Source organism: Balaenoptera ricei, chromosome 13 (assembly GCF_028023285.1).
Source record: "Balaenoptera ricei isolate mBalRic1 chromosome 13, mBalRic1.hap2, whole genome shotgun sequence".
Classification (NCBI taxonomy): domain Eukaryota; kingdom Metazoa; phylum Chordata; class Mammalia; order Artiodactyla; family Balaenopteridae; genus Balaenoptera; species Balaenoptera ricei.
This window is the reverse complement of record NC_082651.1, coordinates 63,995,457-64,014,480: the sequence shown is the minus strand read 5'-3', so window position 1 is coordinate 64,014,480 and position 19,024 is coordinate 63,995,457. Positions and strand designations below refer to the sequence as shown.

The following is a 19,024-nucleotide window of genomic DNA, read 5'->3' as shown; positions in this document are numbered from 1 at the left end:
TGTGTAGGAAGGTTTTTTTAAGGGAAAACAGGAAGGGGAAAATGTGTTGACAGAACAGTATTGCTTTTATTAGTTTTTTTTTTTTTTGCAGCTGACACTAAACTAGCAGTGTTTATATTGAACATTAAATCAGCACCTGACTGAAACATGACTAGCTAGAGAGTTCAAGACTATTTAGATAACTCAGTATGTTGGACGTTAGGGGACTGTACTTTAATCAGACAGTAGTATGGTTAGGAATCAGAGTTGTATCTGATGTGCTACCGCTAGACCTGAAATAACTTGAGTCTATTTGTGGAATGCTATGCTTATATTTTAAATTCTAATATTTAAAAAAAATCACAGATCGCTGAGGTTAGTTAATTCAGTTGCTTGTAGAGGAAGGACTACCTGGGCTTGCTAGAGACAGAGGGTTGCTTATCCTCTGTAACATCTCCCATGAAAGACTCCTCACAGCTCTCTTTTGGTTGTTTATTTACATTTTTAACTATTTGAAATATTAATTTTTTCTAAGAGTTTCTTTGTTTTTATCTTCAGAAGGATTGAAGAGTGACCACTCAGAATTCTCCTTTTTAGAGAAAGACTCTTTATATACATAAATACAACCCATTGGTTATGTTATTTTTCCAGGTGAGATGATTTCAGCTGTGTCTTTATATTCCTAAATTATAATACTGGTAACTGTTGTTTTGTTGCTCCTTTTGTGCTGAGTTCTTAAGATGTAGAGGAAGCAGCCAGACATAGAGTCCCTTGACTTTTCTTAGCTGCTTGAAATTCTGGGATCAATTTTATGGCAGATGTTCTAGAGGGGAGTGAGAGTGGAGGAAGGTACACTATTTAAGCAGCTGTTTCAAGTAATACATGCAAATGATGATGAAGACTGAACCTGGGAGAAGGGCAGTGGAGATAGAGAGGAGGGGAGGACCTGATAGGGCTCTGGAGTGGACTGTAGACCCCATTTTTCCAGTTCACCACTCCCTAGGGGAAGTATAAAGGCAGTGGTAACTCTAGGCTATCTAGCGTATTTCTCCCCCTGCAGTTTGAATCTCCTCATCCTTCTGGAACATACAGAAGTTAGGGCTTTGGCTAAAGGCATTATTTTAAAGAAATGTCCCATCAGCCTGTTTCCTTACCCTTTAAGGTCATGTTCTTTGTTGCAACCATTTTAATTTCAGTTTCCATATGTTTGTTTTTAGCATATAGATCTTGTATCCTGTAACCCTGCTGGGTTTTCTTTAACTTTTTTTTTTTTTTTAATTTTTTTTAAGATTCCTTAGGGTTTTCTATGTGGACAATCGTGTCATCTGAAAATGGGTAGTTTTATTTCTTCCTTTCCTATCAGTTTTGCATTTATTTATTTATTTTTCTTGCCTTCCTGTGCTGGCTCTCGCTTCTCTTTTGACCCTAACCTCTTGCTCTGGCCACAAGTGATTAGAAATCATAGTTGTTAGACAGATTGACTTTTGCCTGGAACAGAAGTCAGGGTTGCCTGGGTTGGTGCTTTTCTTATGCAGAGATTTTTAATTACTGATTCAAAATCATTTAGAGTTATGGGTTTTGCTTTTTCATTTGTTTTTGAGTCAGTTTTGAAATTTTATGTTTTTCTAAAAATCTAGCCATCCCTTTTTAAAAAGCTTTTTAATTTATTGGCTTAAAGTTCTTCATGATGGTTTCTTTTAAATGTTTGCTCCTTTTTAATGTCTTACAGTGTGTATCCCTGTAGTTTGTGACCCCAGGCTATTATGCTTTCTAAGGTTTTTTAGTCTCTTGCTCTGGTCTGTGTATTGGCTCAAAAAAGCACTTCTCTTCTCTCTAAAGCCCCTGCCCCCACGGCCCTTTTCTCATTTGCAGTTTCCAAACTGCTAAGCACTTCTGCATGTAGTATCAGTAAATGTTAAAAGGAATATATATTTTTATCATCTTTTCAGATTACCTGTTTTTCAACTTTTGATAGGTGAGGATTTATTTCATTTCTGTTAACAAGCTAAAGGTTTTTTGATTGTCCTATTTATTTTTTTTTTAAGGGCAGTTGACTTTTTAAAAAATGTTTATTTATTTGGCTACGTCGGGTCTTAGTTGTGGCACGCGGGATCTCCGTTGCGGCGTGTGGGCCTTACTCTAGCTGTGGTGCGGGCTTTAGAGCACGCAGGCTTAGTTGCCCCACGGCATGTGGGAGCTTCCCGGACCAGGGCTCGAACCTGCGTCCCCTGCACTGCAAGGCGGATTCTTAACCACTGCGCCACCAGGGAAGTCCCTCATTGTCCTATTTTTAAAAAATAAAATACATAACATAAAACTGGGGTATATTGCTTGGAATTTCTGGTCTATAATTTTGGTCAGAGTGCTTCTCTTGGAATTAGTTTTCTTAAATGGTTAAAAGGTATCCTGTTTGTCTTTACCTCTCCCAGTACTCCTCCCAAATATCTTTCTAAAGCATAGACTAATTTCAAGATGTTTAAAATTTCTTTTTACTTAGGCCAGTTTGAGGATCTAGATAAAAAAACAAAGAAAGTTGTCCCGATTATGGTTTTTTTTCTTTCTTTCTTTCTTGGTTCGTTACAAGCTGTCAAATTATTTGAAGACCCTGGTTTCTTCAGGCCTATAATTTGGCATAGAAGAGAGTAGTATCCTTTAGTTTGTAAAGGAATGATAACTATAGTCTAAGTAGTTTTAGGTAAACAATAGAAGGAAAGTGTTACTATTTAAAAAAAATCATTTTAGTCCTTAGAGTCTTTGTATTTCTTGTGATACTAAACTACTGGAGTTACAAAATGGTTATCCTTCCTAGAGAAGGAAATGGTCCAGATTACAGTTGCTCACTTACCATTGGTAATTGAGTATACTTTGTAAATTATTAGCAGGATCACAGTGAGCTCATTGTTAAGCAGTCCCAAATCAGAGATTCTTTTCTGGGTTAAGGCTAACCAGTGTGGTAGCTTGATCCACTAGGTTTCTCAACTGAGAGTTGTTTTGCTTTGTTGGTCTTCATTTCTTTCTAGTTCACCTTTTGGCCGTAAGGGAGATTTGTGTGCGTGTGGGTTGGGGGGTAGGGGTGGGGTTGATGCCCTTTGCTCTAGGGAACGTTACAGGCATTGCTGAGACAGCACTAATCGCATTCCATTATGATGCTTAGTAGAAACAGTTTTGCTTTTTGCTGCTATCACCAACATGTAGCTTCTGCTGCCCTGTGGATTGGTTGTATAACAGAAGCTACCATTTTTGAGCCCCTGTTATAGACTCAGCTGTACGTACCTTTATGTCGTGTTATCCTCTTAAAAACCCTTGTAAGAGAGGGGTAGTTGTTCCTGTTTTTAGATGGAAAGGCTGAGGCTTAGATTTCACACAGCTAGTGAGTGCTTGAATTTGCTTTTAGGGCTCTCTGAAGCGAAAGCACATGTTCTTTGTGTTCCACCACAGTCTGCCAGTAATGCTGGCCAGATAAGAAATATTTCAATGAATAGTATGTTTGTTAGTATATTACATAAGATACTTTCTCCATAGAAAAGGAAGCCTAACTTAGGATTTTATGCCTCCCTAGTGTGCAGTATCTATATGGTAAAATTTAAATTGTGGTGGTGTTAAAGACTAAAAAGGAATTTTGAACAAAAAAATGAATAAGGATTATGTTCCTGGGCCTTGCCCAGTACTACACAGATTGGCTATGTTTAGTCCAGGTTGTAGATGAGCTATAGCTTCAACTGCTAAGGAACACTGAAATCCCTGTAATGTTTCCTAGGGAATAGTATAGAGGTTTAAATGATTAATAATAGAACTTGCAGGGGCTTCCCTGGTGGTGCAGTGGTTGAGAATCTGCCTGCCAATGCAGGGGACACGGGTTCGAGCCCTGGTCTGGGAAGATCCCACATGCCGCAGAGCACCTAGGCCCGTGAGCCACAAGTACTGAGCCTGCGCGTTTGGAGCCTGTGCTCCGCAACGAGAGAGGCCGCGACAGTGAGAGGCCCGCGCACCGCGATGAAGAGTGGCCCCCACTCGCCGCAACTAGAGAAAGCCCACGCACAGAAATGAAGACCCAACACAGCCAAAAGTAAATAAATAAATAAAGTGTAAAAAAAAATTTAAAAAAAAAATAGAACTTGCAATCCCGCACATGTTGTACATAGGAAAATACTGACATTTGTGGCATGTCGTAGAAGGAATGAAAGGGAGAATTATTTTTAAAAAGAAAGAGAAGCTAAAGCTTTATGCTAGATAGTACTGGTAAAACATTTTAAAAACTCTCGTCTTTTGAGTGTCTCCTGGGAGCCAAAGGCTTTATAGATATGGTTTCTAATCCTCACATCCAACCCATGAGGTAGATATTGTTATCCTCATTTTACCAAGAGGGACATTGAGGTTCAGAAATCTGAAGAACTACATCAAAGTTCACAGCATTCTTAAGTGGTGAAGTTGGAATTCAGCCTCCTCCCTACCACACCCCCTCAACTGACTGTCTCTTGCCTATGCCCTTTTCATTATGTTGCCCTAAGCAAAGTTCAGGCAGAATCACTACAGGCTTTAAGAATCTGGGATTTTGATGGTTCCGAGCACCCTCCTGTATGACACTGGAAATTAGAATTCTGTGAGTAAAATTGAAGAAGCAGAGATGCAAATTTTAGATACTTTTTTTTTTTTTAATCAGAAAAAGAAATAGCTCTTAAATTGTCTTTTTTTGGGGGGGCGGTATTAATGCAGAGTCTATATTAACACTGTTACTCTTAATTTGATTTTATGTCCTTTTTCTTTTTTCTTCTTTTTTAAGATGTACTACTGTATTTCCCTTAATATAAAGAAAGAAATATAACAACTTCTTAAACTTCATCCCTTGAAATTAGGCATGTGGTTTCAAACGTATTCTTTTTCTTTTTATATGATTTTAATGTTTTTATTTATTTTATTTTTTAACATCTTTATTGGAGCAAACGTATTCTTAATTGACCATATAGTTGAAAGCAGTATTCTAGAAAAGAAGCGAAATTTAGTCATACAGATCCATTAGTTATAATAATATCAGAACATTTTTGAGTGGTATACAAGCCTACAGAGTTATGACTTTCATAGTAGATAGGCATAGAATATAGACACCAAAACATTCACAATAGGCCTGTGAATATACCTTTTGCTCTGGGTTCTTTTGGTCCGAGTAATGTTTCACACGTTGCAATTAAAATGGAGCAAGCCAGTAGTTTTCTTTTGAGTGTGCACGTGCTGGGTTTGTCAGATTGTAATATCAGTTCCATCCTTTAATGGAACATTTTGATTGATAAACCACCAAATTGCCATACAGAAAAAAATCCCTCAAATATTAATATGCTATTTTCTAAATAGTCTAATTTTCAGTTTTGAATTCTTGTTTTACCTAAGAGTTATGAGAGCCTTTTATTTTCCTAGTGGGTTTTTCTTTGTTTAATATTTGGTTATTAATTCCCATTATGGTCAAAATGTGGCTGTATAATTTTAAAAATTTTATTGTGCAATGTATCATGTACAGGAAAGAATGTGTAAAATTGTAAGTGAAGTCTAAAGAATATTTAATAAGTAAAAACCATATAGCCATTACCCAGCCAAACAAATAGGAAATTAACAGTGTTTTAGAAGCCTTCTGAGTGCCTCTAATTCTATATCCCTCCCCACAAAGGTAGCCATTTACCTGCTTTTTATATTCTTACTAGATATGTATACATAACTCAACAACATATTTTGGACTTTGCCTGTTTAAAAGATAAATTGATTCATAGTGTATATATCTTAATTTCGTATCTTTCTCTAAGCATTATATCTTTGAAATTCATATGTATAGATGCAAGTAACAGTAGTTTATCACCCCTGCTGTATAGTAATACATTATTTGAATATACACTCAGACTGATGAGGTTTCACTAGGATGTCTCAATGACAGTCTCAACTGCCGTGTTTCCTAAATTGAATTTATTAACTCTCTTCAACCCCTCACTTGCCAAAACTGCTCTATCTATTGTGTTTTCTGTCTCTGAAATAGCATCTCTTTCCACCCATTTGCCCAAGCTGGAAACTCGTTTTTGACACCTCTTCCTCATTCCCCATTTCAAGGCAATCTTTAATCCTGCAGGTTTATCTTCTAAACATTTCAAATCTATCTCTATCTCCACTATCACCACCCTAGTCGAGTTCTTACCTGGACCTCTGTAGTAGTCTTTGTGTGGTATCAACATCCTATTTCATTCTCTTACCGTAGATTATAGGCCTGCCTACCTCTTCCACTTCACCTTGGCACTCTTTCCTTCACTTGCTAGTCTATGTTAACTTCAGCCATTGTTCATGCCATGCTTATTCCTGCTTCAGGACCTTTGCAAACGCTGCTTCCTCTGCCTGTGGAACACTGTCCCTAATTCATTCTTACTCATCCTTTAGGACAAAATTTTGAAATACCACCTCCTCAGAGAGAAGTCTTCCTTGCTCACCATCCCTTAATCTAGATCATGACTCCCTGTTATCATTAGGCCTTTGTACTCATCCCACCTGGCACTACTATAAAATTAATTAAATGATTATTAAGGAAGACCTCTCCTTTGATTCAGTCAGTGACAGTAGTCTACAGAGTCTAATAAAGCAAGAAATCATAAAAAGGGATGCATGCCTTAAAATTTTTACTCTAAGAACATGACTGCATGTTCATTTGTCAGTCTTTTTATTAAGGGACAAAGGCCTTTTCTTTGGGAGTAGGTCCATTAGCTGCCAGTTCCATATTGTTTATCTTTCAGAAACCATACCCATAATATATCATCTCAGATTTCCAGTTTGGGTTTTTTAAGTAGAACAAGAATTTAGACTCTTCTGATACATTCTGAGTTTAGAATCCTTATGGGTTTTTGCAATATTTTTTCCAATTTTTAAAACTATTTTCTTGCCTGTACCTAATTCAGCAACGTAAGTATCTCACTTTTACTGAGTATTTCAAAGTCATTCAACTCAGTCTTCCCCACTCCCCCGCATTCTGTTAAGTTAATTAACAAATCACCTAATTACAATAATAAGTATAAATGGCATGAACAGGTCTGGAAGCGAACTCAGTAAAAGTATAACGTAGCTGATGGGAAGAAGTCTCTAAGTGTACTAGGTCGGTGGACTCTACGGTTTTTGAGTGCACATGTACATGGTCTAGTGTATTGATATATTATCTATAGTGCAATACTGTAACTCTGAGGTTGAATTATGTGGCCATTTATTATCCACAAAACAGCAATTTTATATGGTTGAATATAATATTAAATAACAGTATAAAAGATAAACAGGCATCCAGTTGGATAATATAGATCATGTCACAGTAAAGTATGTAAATAATTTTAAAATAATTTTCTAAAGAACTCCAGTGGTTCTCAGATTCTTTTAAGGGACTATAGCTATGACAGCCATGCATCCCTGGATTTCTGGGTCAGTCTTTAATATTTAACATTGTATTATTTTTTCTAAAAATTCTTGAAATGTCACCAAAATATCAATCAAAAATGGAATCTCCTAAACTGCCTCTTGTACCTGACTTTAGCACAGAAATACTTTAATCAGCCATGTGTCCCAATTTTTGTACTGTAACTGAAGAGCTTTCTATTGGAAAGGTATTACCATGACTTAAGTAGTCTAGGTAGACTAAACAGTAGAGGAGGGATTTTAGTTGGGTCACATTCTTCCTCTCTACTCACTGTAGCATGCCATGTAGTCTTAAAACTTGTTGAATTTAATTTATTTCTAATAAAGTGTGGATCAAGTCCCATTGAAATGAACTCCTGGGAACTATTTCAATTATTTTGTTTTGTGGAAATTTTGTAATAGATACTACTTGGTATTAAGAGGTCCATTGACTATGGTCTTTACTTTTTTAATATATGTAAATTTTTGTAGTAATGGAATTTGACCTCTGATATTTCATAATTCTGATTTATAGCTTATCCTGTTAAGTATCATTTTTCAGCAAAAGCTATTTTACTTACTACATTATTATAAAACCAATTTTAAATTATGATTGATTGTCCTTCAAGGAAGGAATGACTTTTTAGAAATTTGCTTTGGATAGTTTTAAGAATAACAACTCTCCAGGTATAGAAACGTGAAAGATTGTAATAGATGATGAACTTTCAATCTAGAATCAATACAATTGAAATTTAACACTTTTTTATAGCCCTGTGTAACTTTATATAAAACCATAAAGTAATAGAGTTTTAATTTGGTTCTCAAAGGGTTTCATCCAAACACATTTCCAAAAATTTAACAAGAAAACAAATAAAAGAACCTCAGAACTGACATTGTAAATATTAAGATAGTTGAAATGCCTTCCTGATTCTTACATGGACTCTTCTATGAATCACTATCAGTGATTTTGTTCCCAGTATTACAGCCGCCCACATAGCATTCCCCATCTTAGGAAAAATCTACTTTCTGTCCCCAAAGGGGTGTGGGAGCATAATAGTCTTTCTTTAAATTAGGGTATTTTGTCACGATGCAATCTAGCAGCAGTCTCCACATTATGAATAGAGAAACCACTAAATTTCATGCTCTGTCTGTGAAACTGAACCAAGGGCTTAGTGTTAGAAACTGCCTACTGTCACCTAGCAAGTACAGATGTTTTCTGCATGTCCCACTTGTTTATACAGCTTACAAAGAACTGTATATGGAATAAGTGGTTTTAAGTTTGGTCGCTTTCTAAAATGGACAGTCATTTTTTTAGGTATAATTTGCTTGTCAAAGAAATATCTTTAGATAGCTACAAAATTTATCTTATAAACATGGAGAAGAGAGATTTCTGTACTTTTTGAATATTGCTCTTTTAGTTTCTGCAGTGGTGTGGTTTATAATCTTAACATACACTAGACCAAGGTCAACAAACTTTTTCTGTAAAGAGCCAGATAGAAAATACTTTAGGCTTTGTAGGCTACATGTGGTCTCTGTCGAATGTTCTTTGTGGGTTTTTTGTTTTTGTTTTTTTAATCCCTTTTAAAAATGTAAAAACCATTCTTAGCTGAGTCTATACAGAAATAGGCCACAGGCCAGATTTGCTTCTCGGTCTGTAGCCTGCTGACCCCTTCTCTAGAACAGTACTGTCCAATAGAAATATAATTTGAACCATATATGTAATTTAAAATTTTCTAGTGGCCACATTTAAAAAGCAAAAAGCAGATGAAATTAATTTTAATACTATATTTTACCAGTTGTATGCAAACTATTTTTATTTCAATATGTGGCACTAGCCACATTTCAAGGACTCAGTAACCACATATATCAGACAGCACAGCTCTAGAGCAGAGCTATTCAAAGTATGGACCATGAACGGGTGCCGGCCTACAGTTTGTTACCAGTTTATGACAGGTTAAGTATAGAAATTAAAAGCAAGAATTTAAAATATTTTATAGCAATTTAACAGTTATTTTGTATCTTCAAACTAATAAGAAACTTGGCACTTGTACTTCATATATCTTTTTTTACATTTCATTTTTTAAGCAATTTATTATTATATCTTACAAAAGAATCAGTCTGTGAAGTTAAAAAGAAACTGGCTCTTCACTACAGATAATTTAAGAGGCACTGTTCTAGACAGTTCCTCCTAAGATTCTGCAGGCCTCTTGTATACATGGCAAAAATAAAAAAAGAAACGGTGATAAGATTGTGGTAGGTAGTTTATTTAGTACTATTCACATGCCACCAACCACTACAGAGCAGTGTCCTTTTACTTGTCTCTTTCAGAGCTACCATTGGAGCCTCTGACCAGGCTACCCTAGGCCAGTGGTTTTCTTACTCTGCTCTAGAATCACTCAGAGAGCTTATAAAAAATAGCAGTGTCCAGGCCCAACTCCAGGCCAGTTGAATCAGAATTCCTTGGGAGGGGGCCTGTGTACAGTTTAAAAAGCTGTATATTTTTCCAGTTACATCCAGGTGATTATGTTTTACAGCCAGCATTATTGTATGGATTCCCTCATCCCAGAAAAATTTGCTCTTTCTCCGTTTGGAAGAAATCATTAATCTGGGTGGGGGATTTTCTATGTGGGACCATTCACTTTCTTTAACAGTGAAAGGGGGACTTTCCGGTTAAATATGTCAGATTGAACTTTGGCATTTTATCTTTACGCCCTCCTAGAACCCCACTGAAATGAAAGGAATAAAAAAAATAGAAGGCATAAATCACAAGTAGAAAGCAAATGAGAGGAGACAGAAGTAGGCCTGATTGGTCAACAAGTTTTTGATAGAAGCAGGTTTGTAGAAATTAGCAGAACTGAGAAAGTTGATCTAAAAACCTGATGTTAAAAAGAAGCAACCCAGTTTATGCTGCTGGCTCAGAAATTCAAGGAACCAGTTACCTCAGAAGGTAAGGGTGGAGTATGGAGCTGAAAACAGGAACGGTGGGAAGTCTGTGTATCAGTCTCCCATGTGTCCTCCTTCACCCCGAGCAGCCTGGAAACGATTGTTCCTTTACCTTGGATAAAACAAGAGGTTAGAGCTGGCAGAAATTTAAGAAGTTATTCGTAACTGAAGTTGGGATATCTTGTGAAAATAAGGACAACTTTTGAAAAACAGGGACTAAGCGAAAGTCTGAATATTGAGGTTAAGACCTCACCATTCCCTTTTCTCTGTTCTCAGAACGTGGCAGTCAGGTGTCTATGCCCCAGACAGGAGATTGGAGCATTTCTCTCTGGGATGAGCAGCCCGGAGACAAGGTTTACAGATGCTAACTTCTGAGGATTTCCCTAATAAAAACCAACTCATTGTCTCATCACCTTGTAATAAAGCCAGTTGACAAGCACCGCCCACCCACCCCCACCTCCCCAAGTGGACAGAGCTTCTGATCAGCATGTCAGTGGTGATGCATCATCAGACACTTGTAGAAAGCCTCTGAAGTAAAAAAACAGAGACCTAAAGATTTAAGGAGAAAAAAATAAGGTACTGAGAAGAAACAGATAAAAATATTTAAAATGTTAAAAGAAAAAAGAAAACATTTTAAAACTTTGTATCCTTAGAGAAATGAGATATTATATCCAAGAAGCTAGAATAGGATGCTATTAAAAAGAACATTGAGGACTTCCCTGGTGGCGCAGCGGTTAAGAATCTGCCTGCCAATGCAGGGGACACGGGTTCGAGCCCTGATCCGGGAAGATCCCACACGCCGCGGAGCAGCTAAGCCCGTGCACCACAACTACTGAGCCTGCGCTCTAGAGCCCGTGAGCCGCAACTGCTGAGCCTGCGCACCACAACTACTGAAGCCCGCGCGCCTAGAGCCTGCGCTCCGCAACTAGAGAAGCCACCACAATGAGAAGGCTGTGCACCGCAACGAAGAGTAGCCCCTGCTCACTGCAACTAGAGAAAGCCTGCACGCAGCAACAAAGACCCAACACAGCCAAAAGTAAATAAATAAATAAATCTATTTTTTAAAAAAAGAACATTCAGAGAAGAAGAAAATGGTCTTGGAAATTAAAACTGTGATAGGAAGAATTGTAACTGCAAGAGAACTGTTAGAAAGTGATGCCAAAGAAATCTAGCAATAGAAAAGGAAAAGAAATGCAATTTTGAAGATATATGATAATCAGAAGATGAATCTAAGTGGTCGAGTGTCTAATGAAAAGGACTTTCGGGAGGGAGGGAGAGAGGGAGGGAAGATGGGGGAATAAAAAGACACTGAAAGGGCATGGCACAACGAGTGTAGAAAAGGCCCCACACTAAGGAGAAAAAGAAGAGGTACAATTTTTCATGAAGTAAAAACAGGACACATACAGAAGACTGGGAATTGGTGTGATATTAGACTTTTCAACAGCCATGTTGAAGCCACTAGAACAGTGGAATAATGCCCTCAAAATCTGAGGGGTAAATTATTTCCATCACCCAATAGAATGTTATCAACCAATAGCAATATGAACATGTTATCTAGAAACAATGAGGAAAATAGCAGCAAGAAACAGCTAACAGAATTCAAAGTAATTTTCCTTGATTCACTGGGAGTGGGAATCAAGAATGGAGAGGATGTTGCAGGCAATGCTCTTTTTTGTTATAAGCCTCGCAGTAGTATTTGACCTTTGGAACTATAAATGTATGAATTAGGTAAAAATAAAAAGCAACTTAAAGAAACGAGAAGGAAGCCAGGCTAGAAGGGACTAGGGTATCGGAAGAGTAGATCTACAAATTTTGGAGTCAACAGGAATGTAGCAGGAATTAGTCCTAAAAATAACAGGGCTATGAGTGAAATCTTAACATAAAAAACAGTAAGTGATAACAACAGGCATGTTAAGTTCAAATGGTGTAAGCCTCAAAAAAAGGCTTACAAAAAATTTTTTTTGCAAGGAGGAAGAGACAGTGTTCTGACAGAGTTTAATAAGATTTAACAGTTCCATCTAATAGATTTTATTAGAATATATACCACCTACCACGCAAGCTTCTATGTACTTAACAGTAAGCTTTTAATAAAGAAGAATCTGAAAGTACAATTTATGATTTTGTAGACATAAATTCTCTATGTTGGCATTGTCACTAGTCCAAGAGCACTGTTAGTCCAAGAGCCCTTTCTGTAAGAAACTAAAGGGAAGATATGTAATTCATCTTAAGGAAGTTTATTCTTTATTTCTCTTGATCATACTCAGCTTCTTGAAAAATGCAAGTATTTCTGATAAAAAGGATTAGTCAGTTATGGAAGGATCAGCTCTAATGACTCTCACCACTATAAGAAACAACTCAGATAGTTTTCCGATACTGATTCTAAACTGTGCAGAATAGTACATAATGACATAGTAAACATGAACAAAAAATCCAGCGGAAAAAGTGCCATACTTACTAAATCGCAAAATAGAAAAAGAACACTTTTTAAAAACTTTTTGCTGTCATGTTGTGACAAAACTAGTTGAATTTTAAGTTTAGGCTTTTCCATTTCATCTAATGTTGACTTTTAGGTTACTGAATGAGACAGTGTGCCTATAAATATTGTAGTCTTAAAATAACTCACTTGTAAAGTGCCATAAACTGCTTTAGATTTTTTTTAAAGGGGCAAGAATAAAGATGCCAAATTGCATATTTTTTGTTTTTGTTTTTTAATTACTAAAGTATCATAACTTTTTTTCTATCACTGTTATTTTCAAGCTCTTCCAGGGTTAAGAATTGGGAAGCTTAAAGACATCTTCCATTTAAACCTAAATTTTATATTCTCTTTCTTTTCTCCTATTTTCCGTTATACTCAAACTGCTTCTTCAAAATCATGGATAAAATTTGTTATGTCATAGGGCGAGGAGGGAAGATATGGAATTTTTACAAGTGATTGACCTGTAAGGTTTAGACTGCCAGATGAGTAGAGCGGCAGTTAGTTGGTAAGTGAAATTGGTAAGATTACTACTTAAAGGTTTTTTAACTAATTTTAATGTATTACACAAATGTGGCCCTGATTATCACTTTTGAGAAGTTGAATGCAGATACCTTTCAACAATACAGAACATACTTTCCCTTTGTAATACTTGAGGCAGTACCTAAATTATTCAAAGAAAGGAGACAGAAATCAATGTCATAATGAAATTAGGTCGATGCATAGGAAAAAAACAACCAGAGTTTAAGGGTTTGTTTCCTTTCCCCTGAGTTCTGAGTATTCTATCTGAAAGGAAGTGGAAAGTGAGGACTAGCTTGAATAATGGTGCCGCAGAAGGGTCTGATGGCCTTACAGCTGCCAAACACTGTAAGAGCCTCATCACCTTAGCAGGGCAATGTAAGGTGAATTTCTGACCAGAACCCCTGAAATTTCCAATGAGAAGAAGGAGGGTGGGTACTTACTGCCTTTTCTGTTTTCACACACTACTTTGATTAACTTATTTTCTCCTTTTCCTGTTTTTGTCTTTAGGTCTTATAATCAATGGATAAAGTGGGGAAAATGTGGAATAACTTCAAATACAGGTGTCAGAATCTCTTCAGTCATGAGGGAGGAAGCCGTAGTGAAAATGTGGACATGAACTCCAACAGATGTTTGTCTGTCAGAGACAAAAACATCTGTATAGGAGACTCAGCTCCTCAGCAACAAAGCAGTCCCTTAAGAGAAAATGTTGCCTTACAACTGGGGTTAAGCCCTTCAAAGAATTCTTCGAGGAGAAACCAAAACTGTGCCACTGAAATTCCTCAGATTGTTGAAATAAGCATTGAAAAGGATAATGACTCATGTGTCACTCCAGGAACAAGACTTGCAAGAAGAGATTCCTACTCTCGACATGCTCCTTGGGGTGGGAAGAAGAAACATTCCTGTTCTACAAAGACACAGAGTTCACTGGATACTGATAAAAAGTTTGGTAGAACTCGAAGTGGACTTCAAAGGAGAGAGAGGCGATACGGTGTAAGCTCTGTGCATGACATGGACAGCGTTTCCAGCAGAGCTGTAGGAAGTCGCTCTCTGAGACAGAGGTTGCAGGATACTGTGGGCTTGTGTTTTCCCATGAGAACTTACAACAAGCAGTCAAAGCCCCTCTTTTCTAATAAAAGAAAAATACACCTTTCTGAATTAATGCTTGAGAAATGCCCTTTTCCTGCTGGCTCGGATTTGGCCCAAAAATGGCATTTGATTAAACAGCATACAGCCCCTGTGAGCCCACATTCAACATTTTTTGATACATTTGATCCATCCTTGGTTTCTACAGAAGATGAAGAAGATAGGCTTCGAGAGAGAAGGCGGCTTAGTATTGAAGAAGGGGTTGACCCCCCTCCCAACGCACAAATACATACGTTTGAAGCCACTGCACAGGTTAACCCGTTATATAAACTGGGACCAAAGTTAGCTCCTGGAATGACTGAAATAAATGGGGACAATTCTGCAATTCCACAAGCTAACTGTGACTCTGAAGAGGACACAACCACGCTATGTTTGCAGTCACGGAGGCAGAAGCAACGTCAGGTATCTGGAGACAGCCATGCCCACGTTAGCAGACAGGGAGCTTGGAAAGTCCATACACAGATTGATTACATACACTGCCTCGTGCCGGATTTGCTTCAGATCACAGGTAATCCCTGTTACTGGGGAGTGATGGACCGTTACGAAGCAGAAGCCCTTCTGGAAGGGAAACCTGAAGGTACATTTTTGCTCAGGGACTCTGCGCAGGAGGACTACCTCTTCTCTGTGAGCTTCCGTCGCTACAACAGATCCCTGCATGCCCGAATTGAACAGTGGAATCACAACTTTAGTTTTGATGCTCACGACCCGTGTGTGTTTCACTCCTCCACTGTAACAGGACTTTTGGAACATTACAAAGACCCCAGTTCTTGCATGTTTTTTGAACCATTGCTTACGATATCGCTAAATAGGACTTTCCCTTTTAGCCTGCAGTACATCTGCCGTGCAGTCATCTGCAGATGCACTACGTACGATGGAATTGATGGGCTCCCTTTACCGTCAATGTTACAGGATTTTTTAAAAGAGTATCATTATAAACAAAAAGTTAGAGTTCGCTGGCTAGAACGAGAACCAGTCAAGGCAAAGTAAACCCTCCTGTCCCCAAAGGGCATTAACTAGATCTGCTTTTATGTGCGTCGGGCAGTACACCTCTAGCAAGCACACATATCAGTGTTAGGTTTTTTTCAGTACAGTATGTAAGCTTAGTGTTAGTGTTTGTCAGGTGCAATCTGCTGTTACTTACTCAGATAAACGTGGTGCCTATTGAGACAACAGAGGATACAGCTACAGGTGTTCAGTAAGGCTACAAAAACATTCTGCCGATTTAGCTGACAGTTTGGTGTTTAATGGCTGTAGTAACTGAGTGAAGCAACTCGGGGGCATTTGCTATGAAGAATTCTATTTCTTACTGAAGAACAAATTATTAATATTGGATGAGTATTTCAACAGTGTGACTAATGTTTGAAATTATTATTTTTTCTAAGAATTTTTCTATAACCTTCCAAAAGTAGTGATGTTTGTAGTTACTATAAATTAAGCTTTGGAAGTCCAAAAAATAAAGACTGCCTTCCTTTTAGAAAAAAAATGCAATTTTCTGGCCACAAGGGCATAGTGCAGTTCACTTAAGTGTTGATATAGTTTATAGTCAGTCTCCTTTTCTCTTCTGCAAAAGGTACTGCTAAGTAAACCAGGTTTTCTAAGTAGTAGTTCTTAAAATTTCAGACTTATGAAAAGTTGGTAGTAGAATTTTATTTAAGGCCTTAGGTATTCATTTTTTAATGAGTGCTTTAACATAACACATTGGGAATAGCTGCTGCAAAGTAGGCCTGCGTGTGATTTTTTTAAGTTGACATGTGCAGTCAAATCGCTGATTCATTAAAGTTGGATCTTTTTCTATGCCCGTGATGAGTTTGTGAACCATGAAGAAAATGAGACTAAAAGATACCCAAACAAGTCAGATACTACTACAGTGGTTGCTGATTGTTGAGATTAATATTGTTAAACTGTAATTCATAATTTGGATGGCAGTATTTATCTCTTTGTTGTAAAGTCTCATAGCTGAATTGCTTAAGTACAAGTTATAGAATTTCAGTGCACTTAATTTTTAATGGAAAATCTTAAACCGAAATTGCTGATTTAAAAGGTACTGTACAACCATTGTATCTGTAAATAACTTTACTTAGCACCTTTTTGTCACTTAGAATAGTATGCAATACTACTTGAGTGAGCTATTTTGGAAGTAATACCAAGTTCTAGTGTTTGCTTCTTAGTATTGGACTGAATTTACAGTTCCGTCCTGGACATTTTTGCACTAAAGTAGTCGAATCCATTCTTCTGTCTTTTTGTTAACGTGCTCTGTACCACTGGTGAGTGCTCCTTAGTTTCCTTACCTGCTGCTACAGAAAGTTGTTTTACATCCCAATGGCTATCGCCAAGGCCACAAAAAAGAAAAGCTATATTTGTATGCAACACTAACCCTTTGACTGCTAATGTATGTTTCCGCTTGCTGTGCCTTGTTACGGCTGCTTTTTTGTGCTAATAAAGTACGTTTGGTGTTCTCCTTGTATATCTGCTGTTTTATACATTTGCAACAATTTCTCTTGTAAATGGAATGGTTTGGGGTTTTTAAATAAGCATTACCTGACAACCTACTATAGTTAATGCAGAATTACTGAACAGTCTAATATTGACTTATTCTGACTAAGCTAACTCTAAATTTAATTCTGTACATCTTTCCAATCATAATCACATATACTGTGGAATGGTATCTATAGTTACTGCAAATTACTGTATAGTTTAGATTATAACAGAAAATGAACAGAGAAATACTGACTAAACCTACTGATTTCTCTGCTTATAAGTGAAAGATTGAAACTATCACTGACATGTTACAATAAATGAATATCTATAGCCTCCCACTGCATCAGAAACAAGTTACATGAAGTCTTGTAAACTAATAATACATCAGCGCCATTTATTGGTTTGGGGACCATTTTAATTAATAATAAATGCCCAAAATGTAGAACTTTAACCAAAGACTTGTCCATTTTAAAGCAAAATGGGGATTGAAGGGACTTTTCCTGTTGTTTCTAATAGAAGTCCCTGAAGAACATATACCAAAGTGTTTGAGAACTTCATCCAAACCTACTTTAAAGCATTATGTGCAATTAAGTTGTTATGACATAATTACATTGCGTAATTGTTGGGTCCGTTTTCTTGAGCTTATAATGTACCTGGAAAATAAACCTCTTGGGGAAAAAAAAAAGTTCATACTGATTATTGGAGAAAGACTATATATGCAAGCAAGATCTTATTTTAAAGAGGTAACTTGAAACTCCAAGAAAGCACTTGATGTTTTATATGCTTGTAGCAAATTGATGTTTTAATTGTAGTTTTATAGAAAGTATTAATGCTTTTATGTATTTCAGAAATTTCATATGTTAAATGGAAATTGTTTTAAATGTGTAAATATTTGAGTTTATGTAAGCATGTATGTACTGTGCTAAAAGTCACTTATGTTTCGGTTCGTGTGTAATATTAATATGCAACTTTTGGTTTAAAATTTTTTCTTAAACAATTAGTGGCTTACATTTTAAAAAAGAAAAAGCACCAGCATGAAACTGCACCTAAGTCTATATTCACTGTGTCTTTTTCTGAATCCCGTTGTAGCCTGTCAACTAAATTTGTGTTTTCATGGTCTTTTTGAAGTGCATTTTGATAAGAACTAGGAAATTCTTTAGAAGTTTAGACACTTCATAGTGAAGTAATTATAATTTAACCCAAGGAAAGATTGCTCTGATTCATGTCCATTCTCATTCTTACGTTCACTTATTCATTCATTCACACTCCCTATATACATATGGATATATATATACACATATATATATTTATGCTGTTATTAATTTCAACATTAATATTGCCATCTGATTCAAAATCATGTAAAGGCCTTATTCTATATATATACTATCCTTGTACCATTCAAATTTGATTATCTGCACCTGAAGTTTAGTCTTACAACTATAATCTTGTTTGTAATACAGTTACCTTACAAAGAGCAAGCATTCATTAGTATTTTTTTTACTGGCTAAACACAGTAAAAAAAATTTTTGAAGAAACAGCTTGGTTTAAATATAGTTATTAAGAGTCATAATTAAATTTATATTTTTTAGACAAAAATTGAGCCCAAGTGATCATACTCCACAAACTGATCTGTGTTCCTCTGGTCCATGAGAAGGTTTATGTAAGATTTATCTTGAACTATAAAAATTGATACTTGAACTCTAAGCTTCATTTTGACAAAATTCAAAGTTTATGAACATTTTTATTTGACATTTTGACCTGGTTGCTATTCATTTTCCATCCTAAGCTTCCTTTGCTCCATGGCACTAAATACTAGTTTGGGAAGTTTTATTGAGATTGATGTTAGATCCCTTATTTTTGTAGCAAAGAAAGTTATAAAGTTCCTTTTTGGTAGAGGCAAAGAGTCTAGAGTGAGTCAGAACTCTCCTAGGAAAGATGCAGAGTCTATATCCATCTCTGGGAGTGTGTTACCACCACAAATCACACCAGTTCCTTCATTTATTCTGTACCGCAACACATAACAGCTTTACCTAGATGAAATTAGGTAAACATGCACACTAAGGGCTGACTTAAAGGTGAGAAACG

The 19,024-nt window shown here is 36.7% G+C and overlaps 1 protein-coding gene across 8 annotated transcripts in view; it reads left to right on the top strand.

Moving 5' to 3' along the window:
* Positions 1-17,989, top strand: part of SOCS5 (suppressor of cytokine signaling 5) — a 60,261-nt gene extending 42,272 nt beyond the window's left edge. For 3 of the 8 annotated variants that reach the window (XM_059943414.1, XM_059943410.1, XM_059943412.1), the window contains 2 exons: positions 13,221-13,304; positions 13,826-17,989. In XM_059943414.1, coding sequence (XP_059799397.1) covers positions 13,838-15,448 — 1,611 coding nt within the window. In that variant the 5' untranslated portion in view covers positions 13,221-13,304; positions 13,826-13,837 and the 3' untranslated portion in view covers positions 15,449-17,989. Of the gene's footprint in view, positions 1-609; positions 631-4,024; positions 4,046-13,220; positions 13,305-13,825 lie in introns of those variants that run through there. The other 5 variants (XM_059943415.1, XM_059943409.1, XM_059943411.1 and 2 more) reach the window with 3 other exon arrangements.
* The last annotated feature ends 1,035 nt before the right edge of the window (positions 17,990-19,024 follow it).